At 38.4% G+C, this 18404-nt stretch overlaps 2 protein-coding genes across 2 annotated transcripts in view; one reads left to right on the forward strand and one right to left on the reverse strand.

The window, feature by feature from the left end:
* LOC113647597 overlaps nucleotides 1–6453 on the reverse strand; it is a 64723-nt gene extending 58270 nt beyond the window's left edge. Inside the window, exons 1-17 of the mRNA XM_047801944.1 lie at nucleotides 6352–6453; nucleotides 6007–6064; nucleotides 5522–5908; nucleotides 5180–5287; nucleotides 4740–4931; nucleotides 4448–4639; nucleotides 4089–4262; nucleotides 3801–3980; nucleotides 3129–3302; nucleotides 2841–3020; nucleotides 2127–2306; nucleotides 1401–1574; nucleotides 1113–1292; nucleotides 679–855; nucleotides 371–493; nucleotides 155–173; nucleotides 4–60 (exon numbers count right to left, since the gene is read on the reverse strand). Coding sequence (XP_047657900.1) covers nucleotides 4–60; nucleotides 155–173; nucleotides 371–493; nucleotides 679–855; nucleotides 1113–1292; nucleotides 1401–1574; nucleotides 2127–2306; nucleotides 2841–3020; nucleotides 3129–3302; nucleotides 3801–3980; nucleotides 4089–4262; nucleotides 4448–4639; nucleotides 4740–4931; nucleotides 5180–5287; nucleotides 5522–5908; nucleotides 6007–6064; nucleotides 6352–6354 — 2558 coding nt within the window. The 5' untranslated portion in view covers nucleotides 6355–6453. The remainder of the gene's footprint in view (nucleotides 1–3; nucleotides 61–154; nucleotides 174–370; nucleotides 494–678; nucleotides 856–1112; nucleotides 1293–1400; nucleotides 1575–2126; nucleotides 2307–2840; nucleotides 3021–3128; nucleotides 3303–3800; nucleotides 3981–4088; nucleotides 4263–4447; nucleotides 4640–4739; nucleotides 4932–5179; nucleotides 5288–5521; nucleotides 5909–6006; nucleotides 6065–6351) is intronic.
* An 8746-nt stretch (nucleotides 6454–15199) lies between these two features.
* Nucleotides 15200–16546, forward strand: si:dkey-51e6.1 (uncharacterized protein LOC558617 homolog). Its single transcript, XM_027154239.2, has 3 exons — nucleotides 15200–15384; nucleotides 16225–16349; nucleotides 16459–16546. The coding sequence occupies exons 1-3, from the start codon at nucleotides 15243–15245 to the stop codon at nucleotides 16537–16539; spliced, it is 348 nt and encodes a 115-aa protein (XP_027010040.1). The 5' UTR covers nucleotides 15200–15242; the 3' UTR covers nucleotides 16540–16546.
* Nucleotides 16547–18404: the final 1858 nt, after the last annotated feature.

Consider the following 18404-nt stretch of genomic DNA (forward strand, 5'->3'; position numbering starts at 1 on the left):
TGCATGAGATTGTCAGTGCTACTTTTGTAGACCTGGGTTGGCACATCAATGTCTGAATCACTGAAAAAAATACAATCAGTCTCACATCCCAACCAGAACATCCAACACAAATAAGGATAAACATTGTGTAAAACATTGTGGGATCAAATCTCACCTGAGGTCAAACTTCTTAGCTGTAATTAAAAAATATATAAGCATTAGTTTATGATAATATAACTTAATAACTCAACTGGTTTAATATAAAGGTTTAATATAAATGTAAAAAGCTTTGTAATAAATATAATAATGTAGGGAAAGAGTAGCATTTAGCATTAAGAGTAGCATTAAAAAAATCCATTATATACATAGTAAATTTATCCTTTTTTTTCACCTTTCAAATTTCTGAGTCTCTTTAATATCCATAAAACAAAAGCAAAGCAGGAAATTGCAGTGGTGCCTCCTAAACCTATGGTCAGGCCAGATACCAAAGATGGGCTGAAGGACACAGGATGAGCTGGTGGAAATGAAGATAACAAAATGAATAGACGGAAGTGAAGATTACTACAACGGGTAATCTCTATGTCACAATTTAACTCTTTTTTCAACAAACTGTTGCATTTTAGACTTTTAGTTTCATTCATTTTTCATTTATTCATATTTTGTGTATTTCATTTCAATGTAAAGTTCAGCATGATTTACCTTTACACTCAGGCACCTCTCCAGTCCAGTTGCCATTGAGGCTGCACAATACCATCTCGTGACCATGAACCTGGTAGTCATCAAGACAGCTAAAGGAACAGGTAGTGTTGAAGAGAGGCTCGGAGGAACAGTTGATGAAGCCATTGTTTGGCTTCTGGAGGTCAGGACATCTCACTTCTGTGTAACAGAAATATAAGGAAGAAAACTTCAACATGCAAGCTCTAAATATTATCATATGTTAGCTATACTGTAAATGCATGTAACAAATTAATACTCTTGGTTTAAGCATAAACATTGCCATTTTTAATGTTTTAGATTGTCTAGATTATGTTGCCCAGCTTCAGTCTTTTTGGTTTTATTGATTCAACAGCGTTATTATGCTATTAGTGCTGCACCTCAGAAGTGGTATAAAGATCTTGGGTTAGGGATTGTACCTGTGCAGCTGGGGATGTTAGTGCTCCATTCTCCTGCCTCTGTGCACTCTGTGCTCAATACACCCTCCAGGTTGAAGCCCTCACTACAGGTAAAGCTGCATATAGAGCCTTTACTGAGAGTCGGGTCTGTACAGGACACAATGCCATTCTGTGGAGTCTGGAGCGCAGGGCACTCAACAACTGCAGATTAAACACAAGTAGGATTTGGTTTTCTTTACTGTGTTTTAACTTATGTAAACATTAAAGAGCGAAGAAAGTCAAACTAAAGGACTGAGTCCTGTTTCTTACCTTTACAGGTTGGTGTCTCCTGGTTCCACTGAGCAGTTTTTGTGCACGTGAGCTCTGACGTGCCCAGCAGGCGAAACCCAACGTTACAGCTGAACGTGCAGCTGCTCCCATAACTATCACCACTGCAGATCATTTCACCATCCACTGGCTTCTCAAGAGTCGGACAGCGGACTGCTGTGGGGGGGACACAGAGACGTCAGGTTGACATACACTCATTAAATACACCATAGCCAATAAAGCAGTACATTCTGTGTCAGTAGCTTATTCAGCATCAAATAAAGTTGTACACTGCACAATGTAGTACTTTACAGCTATTATGGGATTGTACCTGTTATTGTACCTTGTTATTGTATTATGAGATTGTTATGGGATATGTCAGGTGCTTCAATAATCTATGCATTTAAATAGGCCAAGAATTAAAGTCTAGTTGCAGCATTGGCATGTCACCGCTGCATAGCAGAAATGCAAAGGATAAAATGAATGCAAACACACAGAAAATGTACTCTACATGCATGTAATAAATAAACATATTTGGTATTAGTATAGATATTTGCCATTTTGACTGCTTTAGCTTAGCTAGACTATGGGACTAGTGGGCTGGAGTCCAGCACAATTTGAGGGTTAAATAGCACTCCATTAAGCTTTGTAGAATTATTTGAGCTAACAAATAACCAAACTGTGCTGCACCTCAGAAGTGGTATAAAGATCTTGGGTTAGGGATTGTACCTGTGCAGCTGGGGATGTTAGTGCTCCATTCTCCTGCCTCTGTGCACTCTGTGCTCAATGCACCCTCCAGGTTGAAGCCCTCACTACAGGTAAAGTTGCATATAGAGCCTTTACTGAGAGTCGGGTCTGTACAGGACACAATGCCATTCTGTGGAGTCTGGAGCGCAGGGCACTCAACAACTGCAGATTAAACACAAGTAGGATTTGGTTTTCTTTACTGTGTTTTAACTTATGTAAACATTAAAGAGCAAAGAAAGTCAAACTAAAGGACTGAATTTCTCAAGAGTCGGACAGCGGACTGCTGTGGGGGGGGGGGGGACACAGAGACGTCAGGTTGACATACACTCATTAAATACACCATAGCCAATAACAGCAGTACATTCTGTGTCAGTAACCATTGGCATGTCACTGCTGTATCAGAAATGCAAAGGATAAAATGGATGCAAACACACAGAAAATGTACTCTACATGCATGTAATAAATAAATAAGCATATTTGGTATTAGTATAGATATTTGCTATTTTGACTGCTTTAGCTTAGCTAGACTAAGGGTTTGGTGGCCTGGAGTCCAGCACAACTTGAAGACTTCAGTACTAAAAGACATCCTGGTTAAATAGCACTCCATTAAGCTTTGTAGAATTATATGAGCTAACAAATAACCAAACTGTGCTGCACCTCAGAAGTGGTATAAAGATCTTGGGTTAGGGATTGTACCTGTGCAGCTGGGGATGTTAGTGCTCCATTCTCCTGCCTCTGTGCACTCTGTGCTCAATGCACCCTCCAGGTTGAAGCCCTCACTACAGGTAAAGCTGCATATAGAGCCTTTACTGAGAGTCGGGTCTGTGCAGGACACAATGCCATTCTGTGGAGTCTGGAGCGCAGGGCACTCAACAACTGCAGATTAAACACAAGTAGGATTTGGTTTTCTTTACTGTGTTTTAACTTATGTAAACATTAAAGAGCGAAGAAAGTCAAACTAAAGGACTGAGTCCTGTTTCTTACCTTTACAGGTTGGTGTCTCCTGGTTCCACTGAGCAGTTTTTGTGCACGTGAGCTCTGACGTGCCCTGCAGGCGAAACCCAACGTTACAGCTGAACGTGCAGCTGCTCCCATAACTATCACCACTGCAGATCATTTCACCATCCACTGGCTTCTCAAGAGTCGGACAGCGGACTGCTGTGGGGGGGACACAGAGACGTCAGGTTGACATACACTCGTTAAATACACCATAGCCAATAAAGCAGTACATTCTGTGTCAGTAGCTTATTCAGCATCAAATAAAGTTAACTGCACAATGTAGGACTTTACAGCTAAACTGTGTCAGGTGCTTCAATAATCTATGCATTTAAATAGGCCAAGAATTAAAGTCTAGTTGCAGCATTGGCATGTCACCGCTGCATAGCAGAAATGCAAAGGATAAAATGAATGCAAACACACAGAAAATGTACTCTACATGCATGTAATAAATAAATAAACATATTTGGTATTAGTATAGATATTTGCCATTTTGACTGCTTTAGCTTAGCTAGATTATGGGACTAGTGGTCTGGAGTCCAGCACAATTTGAGGGTTAAATAGCACTCCATTAAGCTTTGTAGAATTATTTGAGCTAACAAATAACCAAACTGTGCTGCACCTCAGAAGTGGTATAAAGATCTTTGTTAGGGATTGTACCTGTGCAGCTGGGGATGTTAGTGCTCCATTCTCCTGCCTCTGTGCACTCTGTGCTCAATGCACCCTCCAGGTTGAAGCCCTCACTACAGGTAAAGCTGCATATAGAGCCTTTACTGAGAGTCGGGTCTGTACAGGACACAATGCCATTCTGTGGAGTCTGGAGCGCAGGGCACTCAACAACTGCAGATTAAACACAAGTAGGATTTGGTTTTCTTTACTGTGTTTTAACTTATGTAAACATTAAAGAGCGAAGAAAGTCAAACTAAAGGACTGAGTCCTGTTTCTTACCTTTACAGGTTGGTGTCTCCTGGTTCCACTGAGCAGTTTTTGTGCACGTGAGCTCTGACATGCCCTGCAGGCGAAACCCAACGTTACAGCTGAACGTGCAGCTGCTCCCATAACTATCACCACTGCAGATCATTTCACCATCCACTGGCTTCTCAAGAGTCGGACAGCGGACTGCTTGGGGGGGGGGGGAAGGGGGCACAGAGACGTCAGGTTGACATACACTCATTAAATACACCATAGCCAATAAAGCAGTACATTCTCTTTATTCAGCATTAAGCACTACATTAAGCTTTATAGCACAAGAAGTTAGTTTCAGCTTTGGGATTCACTGAAGTTGTAAACTTGTAGCCTTTTCTTACCTTCACAGGTGGGCTGTGAGTCATTCCACTGTCCAGAGGCGTTACACATCAGCAAGCTGTAGCTGGAACCTGTTAGTTTGTACCCTTCTTCACAGCTAAACTCACAGGAGGACTGATAGCTGAAGGAGTTAATTGGATGATTGCACTGTATGGTTCCATGAAGAATCTCATTTAGACTGAAGCACTGGGCTACTACAAAAACAAGAACAAAAAACAATACAGATGAAATAGAGCACAAGTTGTTTAATCTAAATGTAAATGTTTAAACAGGGCTGGTATTAAATTTACTTACGCTCACAGGTTGGGGGTTTGTTGGACCATGCTTTAGTGCCACCACACTGTGTTGTTTTCGCACCAACTAAGTTGTAGCCTTCATCACAGGAATACTCACATTCGGAATTGTATGAGAAATCTCCATTAGGGTGGTGGCATTGAACGCTGCCATGCTCAGGAGCAGAGATTTCCTTTGCTTCGCATTTAACAACTGAAAATCAGGTTACAAGCTTAGTCCATTCTCATTATTATATCTCTTATATTACACAAAACCGGGGCAGTAAAGACAGAATGATAAAAAATTTATTAAAGTACAGTTTCTACATGGTGGTAGATGCTCAGTGATCACAGTACTTGGATAATTGTTTCCTTGCAAGACATGTAACTCTAACTGCTCCTCTAGTTGTCTGTATCACTTTAAACAGATATCAGAAAGAACACTTTTATTTTGCTACTCACCATGTTCACACTTGTCTCCGTAATAACCCTCTAAACAGTTACAGCTGTGGTTGTTGATGGTCTCAACACACTCTCCATGATAACTACAGGAGTCGTTCTTACAGGATGCTGAAGGAAAGAGAAAAACATTTGCGTCCTTGTACACACAATGTAGACAGAATCATTTTCTTATGTACATATGCAAAAATCCATGCTAAGTATAAGTAAATTATAAGCAATCAATCTTTTTAATTCTCTCAGACTGTGATTAAGACCCCCAGCTTCTTAACACATCAGACCTGTCTTTTGACCTATAACAGATGGTGTCTTATCATTGATGATTTTTATTCAATGGAAACATACCAGTGTAACACAGTGCCGTCTTCTCCTTCATGCAGGACTCATCATTCCACTTGCCACTGTCTTCGTCTCTCCGAATGTAGATTTCCACACAGTCCTCATCGCTGCGTCCGTTATTAGGTTCCCCTTTGGCCCAGTTCTCAGCCTCTGTTGTCAGATGTTTTTTGGTTCCGACCCAGGTCCAGACATTGTCAATTTTGCGAATACCAATCCAATAGTACCCTGCTACCCAGGGAAATATTTCATTGAGGTATTCAATTTCGGCATGGTTTTGAATTGCCACCATGTCTGTGTAGTGACTCTGACACCATTCACGGGCTTTTGTCCAAGTCATTTTAGAATTTGAGGAATGGTACGACCAGCCTTCAACTCCTGGCAACTGATTCAACACTGTTAGGAAGCAAAGACATTTATTTCAAACCACTGATTTATAAACTGCTATTCTGATAAACTGCTGGTAATGGCTATGGATTAAACAGATTTCTTACTTGATAGGAGAAGGATGAAAAATGTAGCAATTGTGGGTTTTTGCGTCTTGTAGAAATGCTGTAAAGTGAATAAATTCTTTAATGAAATTGTTTTCTTCACATTTTAGCCCTGTTCTAATGGCAGATAATGAAGGAACATTATCTGCTAATGGAATCTGTAAGTTTAATAGCAGAAAGATTAATATTATAATAAATATTAAATATACTTGCTCTTATTCAAGATCATTTTACTTGCTAATTTTTGTGTTGCATCGACATTAAAACAGTCACTCATAGAATCCCATAGAAAACATTTAGAATATTTAAGATCATTAAACAGCACTAATAAAGATCCGTTGTACTTACCATTGTTAGTAATTCTCTGGATGTAATAATTGGAGGTATAGTCACAATATCAGGATAGGATGTGTTGTGTGGTTGAGTTATGTGAGTTCAGTGCTGCTGTGAGGGTGATTTATATAGGTGGCTCAACTCCTGCCTGGACCGTGTCCCGGAATCTTGAGGCGACAAGGACCAGAGTTTTGGAATTCCGCTTTCTGGAAATACCCTTCTTCTCACTTTCCATATTTCCCCAATGGACTTCATGGACTTCGAGAGGAAGCAGGAAGTTTGCTTTTCCCTTTCTTTGCTAATAAAGCCAAAAGGGCATCATCATATTATTTTCTGTCTAGGGAAATTCCTGTTTGTTATACAATGGATTCTTGTAAAAGCAGTTTATATATATATATATATATATATATATATATATATATATATATATATATATATATATATATATATATATATATATAATAATTTATATTATATAATACATATATATATATGGCCAGGTTTTACTTTTATATTACATTGAACAGATATGTTACACATCGGCCAACTGTTGCCTGAACTTACAGCTCATAGCTAAACTTACAGGAATGGGCTGACTGATGGGTAAAATTTTCTAGAGAATGATTGCACTGTATAGACTTTCCATGACGTGTCACATTTAGTTAAAATCACCTCTTTCCACATGATCAAAAATATTAGAGCACATAACTGCTAGGTTTTTCTTCTCGCCCAGGTATGTCCTGTTAGATTGAAGGTTTACATTATTAATAGCTCTGAATGTCTACTCTTGGTTTGAAGCCTGAGTTTCACCTGTGAAGACTGCTTGTTGTTAAAGTTGTTAAAAAGATAAACCAACAAAACCAAAAAAAGCTGAAAAAAGTGGGAAAGAGCGACTGCACAAGCCAATAAAATTATTTGTAATGTGTCGAAAAATAAATAAACCCCTGGCATGCTAACAACCAGACATGGAGCAGGTTGAACAATGAAAACAACAGCAGGATGGATCCTGACATATCCCATGAAAAAAAGAGTGTCAGGGCAGGGGTCTCCTACCTTTGGGGCCAAGAGAAACATTTATTTGCCATAAAACAAACCAGCTGAATAAGCCGTTTTTGTGTGACCTTTTAAAAAATGTCAGTATTGAACAGTCATATTATGCAATAAATCATTTAAAAATTCACACCAACATCATGTTAATTGCTGAGTCCAGCAAAGTTATTCCACATGGGTTATCAGTTATAATTGTCTGATTTGGTGCATTACATAAATTCTTTTATTTGTCAGCAAATTGTTATGTAAGTCCTGTGGCACATACCCTGATAGCCTCAACAAGACTGAAAAGGCTTTTGTGTTTTAAAAAATAAATCAATTAATGAATTTTAAAAAATGTTTAAAAAAGGGAACAACTTTGATATTAAAGGTGATATTTAATATAATAATTTTGAAAACAGAGAGGTTAAATTGTATTGGACTGTGTGTGATTAAAAAATAGTCATTTTAATGGCATCATATGCCAGCTCAGTGGGAAATATTGAACAGTATAAAATATTAAACAGCACACTCGTCCTGCATTTTCAAGCAGCAGGATATATTCATCAAATGGTTTTTCTTTTCAATTTCAACTACTACAGTGGCACAACTGGTTAAGGCTCTGGGTTGTTGATCGGAGGATCGGGGTTTGTGGCCCAGCACAGCCAAGCTGTCACTGTTGGGCCCTTGAGCAAGGCCCTCAACCCTCCTTGCTCCATGGGTGCTGTATCATAGCTGCCCCTGCACTCTGACCCCATCCTCCTCAGTTGGGGTATGTGAAGAAAAGAATTCCACTGTGCTGTAATGTACATGTGGTGATAATAAAGGCTTCTATGAACACTGTTCTTCTTCAAGTTTATTTGTATAGCGCTTTTTACAATAGACATTGTCTCAAAGCAGCTTTACAGAACATAAACATAGAGCAGGATGTCAACATAAGGAATAATAACGAATAATAAAAGAAAAATAATTAACAGAATAAAAAATTCTAGATTATTCTCTCACTGACTCATTCATTTCCTACCGCTTATCCAAACTTCTCGGGTCACGGGGAGCCTGTGCCTATCTCATCGCGTCATCGGGCATCGAGGCAGGATACACCCTGGACGGAGTTCCAACCCATCACAGGGCATTCTAGATTATTATTATTAGATATATATAGTTCACAGTGTGTATGTATTTATTCCCCTATGAGCAAGTCTGAGGTGACTCAGGCAGCAGTGACAAGGAAAAACTCCCTTAAATTCCTCTCAAGAAACCTTGAGTTTTCTCAAAAAAGAACTCAAGGGGGAACCCATCCTCATATGGGTGACACTGGGGGTGTGATTGTAATATACAGTCAGATAAATGTTGTAGTGGTGTAAGGATCATGGACTTCAGATCTCCTCAGTATCACAGAGTCTAACTGGTGACTCCTATTTAAAATTGAATTGAATCAAATTGAATTCTGCATCTTTCAGTTCATCATTTTCATCAAGTTAACAACTGTTTGCTTACTATTGGCATAAAAAACACAGTAAAACACACATTTCACACTTCACATCAGTCGACTGAAATGATTCAGATGTCATGAATCACATTAGCTGCTTTACTGTGCTGCTTTTGTTTTATATTCTTTCTGCTTCTTTTGTTTGACCCATTTTGCTAGTTTTTGGTTTTGTTGATTTTCAAATACTTTTGGTTAAGCATTCTGTCTTTCGGCCCTCGGAAGAAATGTATCATGCTTATTCATTTCAATTCAATTCAATTTATTTGTATAGAGCTTGAGGGGCACGGTGGCTTAGTGGTTAGCACGTTCACCTCACACCTCCAGGGTCGGGGGTTCGATTCCCGCCTCCGCCTTGTGTGTGTGGAGTTTGCATGTTCTCCCCGTGCCTCGGGGGTTTCCTCCGGGTACTCTGGTTTCCTCCCCCGGTCCAAAGACATGCATGGTAGGTTGATTGGCATCTCTGGAAAATTGTCCGTAGTGTGTGTGTGTGTGTGTGTGTGTGTGTGTGTGTGTGTGTGTGTGTGTGTGTGTGTGTGTGTGTGTGTGTGTGTGTGTGTGTGTGTGTGTGAGTGAATGAGAGTGTGTGTGTGCCCTGTGATGGGTTGGCACTCCGTCCAGGGTGTATCCTGCCTCGATGCCCGATGACGCCTGAGATAGGCACAGGCTCCCCGTGACCCGAGAAGTTCGGATAAGCGGTAGAAGATGAGTGAATGAATGAATGAATGAAGAGCTTTAACAATTCCCATTGTCTCAATGCTTTACAGACATTTTGTCACAGAAGAGAGAGAAAAAATATATATAATAATAAGAGAAAATAAGGATAAAAATAAATTAATTAATACATACAATTAAAGTTTAAAATTAATTTATAAAATGTTAATTTAAAATTTTAATATTTATATATCTATCCCTACCCCTAATAAGCAAGCTGGAGGTAACGGCGGCAAGGAAAAACTCCCTGAGAGGACATGAGGAATAAATTGTGAGAGGAACCAGGCTCAGAAAGGAACCCATCCTCATTTGGGTGACACTGGACAGGAAATAATGTCAATGTAAATAATGTCCTCTCTACATCAGTTTATAATAGTGCAACTGAAAGCTCCTGAGGAACTAATGGGTCATTGTTTATAATCCTCTGGAATTGATTCCACTTGTAATAAAAAATTATGACTCAAAATGTTGTAGACTTTAGTTGCTGACAGTGACCTGTCAAGCCAAAAATATACTGTAATTTATTACAACAGACCAGGATATGAATGAGTCTCTGGACATGTGTTTCTTCCATGATTTAAAGTTGAAGCACATCCAACATCCTCTATCTTAGAATGCAAAAGTCTGTAAATAATAATGAGACTAGCATTATTAAAAATACCACTGTGCTGCCTTTATTCCCTTATGGTCTATACATAAGTATAAGTATAAGTACTGTGCCGGGAATAAAGCAGGATGTGCATATGGATAACATTCTTGGAAGTACATACACAGACATGGTATGAAGAAACCAGCACACCAAACATACTTTTTTTAATGAGTAGTGAATTAAAACACAGTTCCTGACTGCAAAATAATGTAGTCATTCATAATTTATGAATATATGCACCATCTCTAAAAAAATGATTTCATGATACTGCTTCTTAGTGAAGTTGACCCCTCTTTTATAACACAAACACAAAGTCACAGATGTGCCGTAATTGTGTGGGGTTTTTTGGAGGCTCGGATGTTTACACATAAGTGAAGGATTTTTGGCCAGCATTACTGGTCTTCTCACTAGTGCAAGACCGTTTCCCCCTCACACCTTTGTTTTTTTATCTGAGCTTGGGTTTAGCATGTTTTACTCGTATTCAAAGTATAATGAAATAAATTTGTTATTAATAGTCATGTTAATAATTCAATAATGCATTCATCTGATTAGCCAATTGTGTGAAAGTAATTTTACAAATAAAATAAAATAATGTAGATACAGGACAGCAGTTATCAAGCACCAGAAAAAACAAGCAGTGACCGAGAAAAATACACCCAGCAGTTCTGAAGACAGAAACGTGTTGATGAGAGAAAGGACAAAAGAGATAGTCAAAGATGACAGAAAGGTTACAGTAACTCATAACATCTCAGAATGCACAACATGTCAGATGGGCTACAACAGTCTCCTTTCAGCCAAGAACACAACACAACCCTGACGCTGCAGTGGGCACAGACTCACCAAAACCGGACAATTATGAATACAATGCCATGGTGGAGCTGGTGCCATTGTGGGGAAGGTTTTTTTTCTCAGCACACTTTAACTAACAGAATACTGAAAGACAATATTTGGATTTGGATGTGGATTTCACATATAAGTCAATTCTTTAACATGTTTAACATCTGGAAAAATTATAAAATCAACTGTAATAAAACTTAAACTGTCCTTAGTATGACAAAGGAAAAACGTTCGATGTATTATCTTGCATCTAAACACATGCAAGATAATACATCGAAAGTTTTTCCTTTGTCATACTAAGGACAGTTTAAGTTTTATTACAGTTGATTTTATAATTTTTCCAGGAAATTTGAATTAACATACTATTAATGACAGGTATGGTAAGACAGAACCAGTGTATCAGGCACCACTAGGATTCCAGAGTAGGAAAGACTGGAATTTGGAATGTCCTCACTGTTTGGAAAGGAAACTTGCCAAAAGCCGATCTCTGACGCTAATTTCCTGACAACAATAAATCTCCAGGTTTAATGTAATTTAAATTTAGCCTTTGTTAGTCATCAAAAAATGTAATGAAAAATGTAATGAAAGATGAATTCAGTCAAAAACTTTTACATGAAAAATTAAAAAAATTATTTTATTTGTTGCCACCTAATGTGATGTAATGTGACTTATTTGATTTCTTATTAATTCAATTCAACTGATTCATATAACACTTTAAACATAGTCTCAAAGCAGCTTTACAGAAGCATAGAAACAACATAAAAGTTTAAAAGTTTAAAGTTTATTTACTACTGATCAGGGGCGGTTCTAGGCCTTCTTTAGGGTGGCTTCAGCCCCCTGTCTGTGATCTCAGCCACCCTAAAACCATAAGTATAATTTTTACTTTCATAAATAAAAAATAAAAATTACATTAAGATGCAGGACATGTCGTTGATGGGAAAGAAAATTATTTATTAGTTTGATCCAAGAGCGAATTTTTTTTACTTTGCAAAGATGGCAACCAAAAGCAGTGACATGTCACTATTCTTATTACCAGAGTTGTAGCACAAACAAAATATTAATGCAAAAAAAATCCATTCAATACTAAATAAAAATAACATTTATTGATTTGGTCTTTGTCTTGTGAATATTAGTTTATTAATGACTTGGGTTAGGGTTAGGGTTAGACACTGCTTGTAGAGAATACACACATACATGAACTGATCCGATTCAAGACTGACATCATTACATCATGCATAAAATTTTGGGGTCCACTTTTTCCATTTAATAACACCATAACTTTTGGCTTACTATGTAGTCATATAATATATAATATAAAACTCTTCTTTTAAATTCTCACTGAGGGCTAAAACCCCCTAAAGACGAAACCCTAGAACCGCCCCTGCTGCTGAACTCTAACATCTATCCTTTTTAACAAGTTTGAGGCAATGGTGGCTAAGAAAAACTCTCTGAGATGGTATGAGGAAGAAACCTTGAGAGGAACCAGACTCGGTAGGAAACCTCACCCGAACAGTAAATAATGTCAATGTAAATAATGTCCTTTCTACAACAATTTATATTCGAGTGGAATTGTGTAACCAAGAGCACCTGATGAACTAGTAGGTCAAGGTAATTTCCGAGATCATTACAGACTTAACACTAATTCCTTCTAGCCTGAGCACAACGGATGCAATGGCAGTTCAAATATGGCATGATAGTCTCAAAGTGGATCTAACCACAGTAATCCTATACTGTAGGTAACAGGTTGTCCATGCAGATCTATCCCAGCAAGATATTAGATTGCTTAGATGACAAACATGTTGCTTATGTCTATGCCCTGATCCTTCTCAGAACACCATTAGATGAGGATTTTACCCCACCCAAAGCCATTGCAGCTAACCTGGCCACCCCATTGCAGAAGGTCTGGTTACTTCCTCTGTGATGACATGTTGAACATATTGGCATGCTCTCCTTCATGACCTTTGTTTCACCATCTCAGACACTTCTTTCTCAATAACTTGGTAGGCACTAACCGTAATCCTTTTTTTTGAGACTATACTCTGTATAAATCTGAATTTACGCCTGCAGAAGTAAAACCGCCACTTTAGATTAAATTTAGCTGAAGTCATTTGACCAAATGACAGAATATTTTACAAAATAGACTCGCATTCCTAGACCCACTGAGAAATATTTCTCACATCTCCTTGTTTGTATGCTACATATACTGTGTCTCTTATAAACTCTGGAAGGCATTGTTCTCTGAATCTCATGTCTTTGTGTCTCATTGGTACTGAGATGCAGCAGCAGCGTGAACCCAGACATATCGAACACTGACCATAACAAACCTTAACATGTCCAGCAATGTGTTAACATGAGGAGTAACCTCAGTACAAGACAGGCATAAAGAACCAGTGGCAATTAATCTGAAAATTAAACCCTATTACACCATTAATGTCACACTGTGTATATAAAGCCAATAAGGTCATTTTTATGTGATCTAAATATTGTCATTTAAACTTCAGGGCTCTCAAGTTTTGAAGACAGGCAAGCGTGACGTCTCCAAGCACCACCACCCCCCACCCCCCGGAAAGAAAAAATTAACAAACAAACAAACAAACAAACAAACAAACAAATAAATAATAATAATAAATATAGCTGCAAGCAGCAATTCCGGGGTCAAGCTGATCAGATGCGCTCAGAACATGTCGCTGATGAACCATACCAAGTTTCGTAGCGATATGGCATTGCATTCGTACTCACTAGGTGGCGCTGTCACGAAACGTTGCGAAATGTCTGTGTGTCTCTCTCTGTGTGTGTGTGTGTGTGTGTGTGTGTGTGTGACTGTGGTGCTGATTCTGATTCTGATTCCGATATTAGCACTGCCCCGATATTATTACTGCCCCGAAATTGTTTGGACTGGTGGAGCTAGAGGGTTTGAGCTAGACGCACCAAAGTTGCTATGGTAACTTATAAGACTGGCCTCTACATGTGTGCCAAATTTCATAACTTTCCTACATATGGTTCTATGGGCTGCCATTGACTTGGCAGTGGCAGAATAATAATAATAATATGAAGAAAACTAACGATAACAATAAGTGTCTACGGCCCTTCGGGGCTTGACCCCTGAATCGCTGCAAGCAGCGATTCCGGGGTCAAGCCAAACAGATGCGCTCAGAACATGTCGCTGATGAACCATACCAAGTTTCGTAGCGATATGGCATTGCATTCGTAAAATACTGAACTTAACATGAAAATCTCATGGCCAATAGGTGGCGCTGTTACGAAACATTGCGAAATGTCTGTGTGTGTGTCACTGTGGTGCTGATTCTGATTCTGGTTCTATTAGCACCCAAGACATATTGTGTGCCAAACTGCCCCCAATTTGTTTGGACTGGTGGAGGTAGAGGGTTTGAGCTAGACACACCAAAGTTGCTATAGTAACTTATAAGACCTTTTTGGACCCCTTTATCATGTGTAATGTTGCTTCCATATAAAGCAGTTCAGCACAAGCCCAGACATGTTTAGGGTCAAGATTGAGGACAATGTCCCGTCCAGAGACGAGCTGTTTTGTGTTGAGGTTTTGTTCAAACCGACCATCGAAAATACCCTCTCTAATGAATGTTTTTTTTTTTCATTGGTTATTGCGTTAAATCTTACCCTGATACAATAGTGCTATTTTCTGATTGGCTGTTGTGTAGCCTCTTTTTTTTTTTGATTGGCTAAGTGTCAGGCTCGACTAAGAACTGAGACGCGCTTGATTCCTGCCCGTTTCCATAGAGACAGCGGTGCGGACTGATACATTTTGTCGCTGCGGCTTATTAAATATATGATAAATAGTCAAAAAGTAACGATGTGCCGCGGAAGAGCATGAGAAAGACCGAAATGCGTGACTGTCACCTAAATGCGTGACAATTGACAGCCCTGAAACTTCTTTGTTTTGACTCTAGATTAATTGTAAGTATGTAAATTATAATATTGCTTGTCCGATTCTAGATTAAATCAGTATCAGTATACCAAAAACTTTACACCATCGGCCATTAACATTAACTATTTTTATGAAACTAAACAATGTCTGATAAATAAATAAAGTATCTCGTTATTCAGTAAGTTCCGCCTCCTCTTTGTTTTCATTGGTTCACTGAACAATCAATCAAAATACTTCCGAGCCTTAAGAGGCGTGAGACAGAAATAACCCTCAGGTTCACCGCAGACATGGCTGAGTGCTTGAGTAAAGTCCCGGATGTGGAGATCGACTCGGAGGGGAAATTTAAATACATTTTAGTGAGACTAAAGATTAAAGGTGGAACCGACCACAAAGACATAGTGAGAGGCACAAAGGGTGCCGAATACCACAGTAAGTTCATGAGACGTGTATAAACACGGTGACGCTTTCAGGAGCACTGAGATCCTGAATGCGGGTGTCATTAAGAACGCACGTGGGTCTGCACACCCGTAATAGGAGCTGCACGCGCACACAAACGTTCCTGACCTCATGATACACTGCACTTTGTACCATGTTGTGTATTTTTTCCGAAACCCGACAGGAATCGCAAATGAATGTAAACTGTAGACTGTCCTCTTACCACAGCGGTATAGAGTTATAATGTAAACAATCTGCAAATTACAAGTGTAAATCCGGTCACGTGACACACGACTCAATTAACTTGCTAGTTAGACTGCTAACCTGCTAACTAGGTCACATTAAATTAAATTATATTAAATAAATATCGGTTATGGGGGGAAAAAGCTACGTCTTTAGAGTCCATCTATAGTGATGTCTGGTACCCAAACAAGCCTTTATAACCTGAGCATCTGTGTAATACAGCTGTTCACCACAGACCCAACAGGACAAATACACATAAAAATGAATAATTACAGCTTCATCCAACCCATGACCAGCTTGACATGTAAACGTGACGTAATGACAGCTTGTACATGACGTATATATCTGACCACGCCCCCTTCCAATACTGTTGTCATTTAGCAGTCATTAGGGAAATGATAGGCGTGTTACACATCACAAGATGTATTTGTGCCCTTGTTTTGTTAGTTTGTAAGTGCTAACTCAAAAACATGCTCGAGGGCCTTTTGAACCAAGAGCTCTGTTAAAATAAACTGTGAAATCGACAGTACTAAGCTAACTAAGTAAGATATATATGAATGAACACTTCATGTGAGTTCTCTCCCATTTTAGATCATATCTTTGAAAGGCTGAGCCCTGCTATGGATGGTCTAGGTCTGGAGTGTACCTGCCTTGGTGGTGGAAAGATAGAGCACGACAACATCAAGAAGAAACTAAGAGTGTTTGGAGAGTCGACGGTAATCATACAAGACTTCTTTATCATAGGATAGGCAGTTAAAAAAAGTTTCAGCGCTAAAGAGCTTCCCAAAAAATTTATTTTTACATGTGGTTTATATTTATTTTTAGGGCTATGGAAAGGCTGATCATGCAGTCACAGTGGAAAAACTAAGAGCTGTCTTCAAAGACTACGAGATTACGATGGAATGAATAAAATTTAAAAGAAAATGGAAATAAGATTTGTTTGAAAGTTTTGTGCAAATAGCTTCCTTTCAGTATTTACAATACATACGGTAATCTAAATTAAATATATTTATCATCTCATGGCAAATGTTGCATTTTATTAAAACTACATATTATACTGTTTCTTTGTACAGAACTACTCTTCCTTTATTCCTCTGAGATTTTAACAATGGGAGATGAATTTGGAAAGGAAGTGCATGTGTGATGTGTACTGTGAAAATCACATCCTGGCTCCATCACAGAATGTGTGTGTCTGCTTGGAGGCAGACAATATTACAGATAACACTGGGTATTTGTAGATGTTTTCCAGTAAAATAATTCCTTTTTTTTTTCATTTTAATGTTGCAATTTCAGAATAAAGTCGGAAAAGGTTTTGACACGATTTTATCTTTATCTTTTTACATCACACATCAAACAGAAGATATGTGGCTAATTACATGAACAGCTGCTCAGTCAGCCACTAATCAGAAAGAAACCTACAAGTTCCTTTTCCTTTCATGTGCCAACACTTCTGGGAACAATAAAAAGACAGAGAAGGCGCCAGACATAAGCTAAAATAGATTTTATCATCTTTAAAGCCATGCGTAAAAAACATTGTTTTCCCATAAGACTTATTGACCTCGTTTATTAACCCGACTTAAAAAAAAAAAGAAAGAAATATTTAATGCATTAAATATTAAAAAATTCTATTTTAGATCATGTAACCACTCAGTTTTCAGTTCAGCAGGGTTATTATGCCAGTGACAGGACTTATACTGAATGTATGTATTTTCAGTTATAACTGAAATTTATTTGTATATTCATGTTCTGTGAAAAAGGCAAAGATTCTTATAAATAAAATGTAAAGTTTATACCGAATAGCAAAAAAGATCTTTAAAGAGCTGTAAACAAAAAATATGTTTTTAATTCATATTCCGTTGTCCAAATAACAAAAAAAAACTAAAATTTTTCAAAAATCTTTAAGGAAATTTTGATTATATAATTTTTGTTCAGTACTTTACGTGAAGAGGTCCGATCTTTGACAACTTCATTATGTAAGCTGCTTCTTCACTTACAAGAACATCCGACTGATTGTGTTCTCGTAAGTGCATTGATAATCACAGGAAGCCTTTGATGTTCCAGTAGAGTTAACAGGAAGCTTATATTTATGAAGGTGTGTTCGCTTCCACATGCTCACTCACCTACTGGAATTTAAGGAGTTTTTAAATGTGATATTTAACCCTCCAGTCAGTACTGGCCTTATAATCAACAGTAGGCGTTATATGCAGTGCTGCTGTAAAAGAGTTGTGACACTTCCATAGAATTCTGTTGTAATCAGAGACAGCAGAAGTAACGTTTTGTCATTTGGACAACTGATAACACTGATTCCAATCACTGAATAGTTCCAGCACTGAAGAGGTGATGATGAGGTGATGGGCAGGTTTGGTATTAAGGAAAGGAACCTTGAAGGACAGATAGTGGTGGATTTTGCTAAGCGGCTGGAAATGGCAGTAGTTAACACTTGTTTCCAGAAGAGAGTGGAACGTAGAGTTATATATAAGAGTAGAGGTAGGAGTATGCAGGTAGAATACATTCACTACACTAGGAGAAAGTGTATCAAGACAGCATCGAATGGTGATGTGTAAGATGTCTGGTGGTCAGGAAGAAGAGGAGAGGAAAGATAGAAAAGAACACCAATTGGTGAAAGTAGAAAAAGAAAGAATGATGTGTACTTGTGGAGGTTAGAAGTGTCTTGGAACGACAGTGAGAGACACAATAATAGCTATCGGAAAGGAGCTGTGGTACTGTATGAGGATGCCAGGAGTGGAAAAGAAGTACATCAGAGTAGATAC

The sequence above is a fragment of the Tachysurus fulvidraco genome, chromosome 16, assembly GCF_022655615.1.
Source record: "Tachysurus fulvidraco isolate hzauxx_2018 chromosome 16, HZAU_PFXX_2.0, whole genome shotgun sequence".
NCBI lineage: Eukaryota > Metazoa > Chordata > Actinopteri > Siluriformes > Bagridae > Tachysurus > Tachysurus fulvidraco.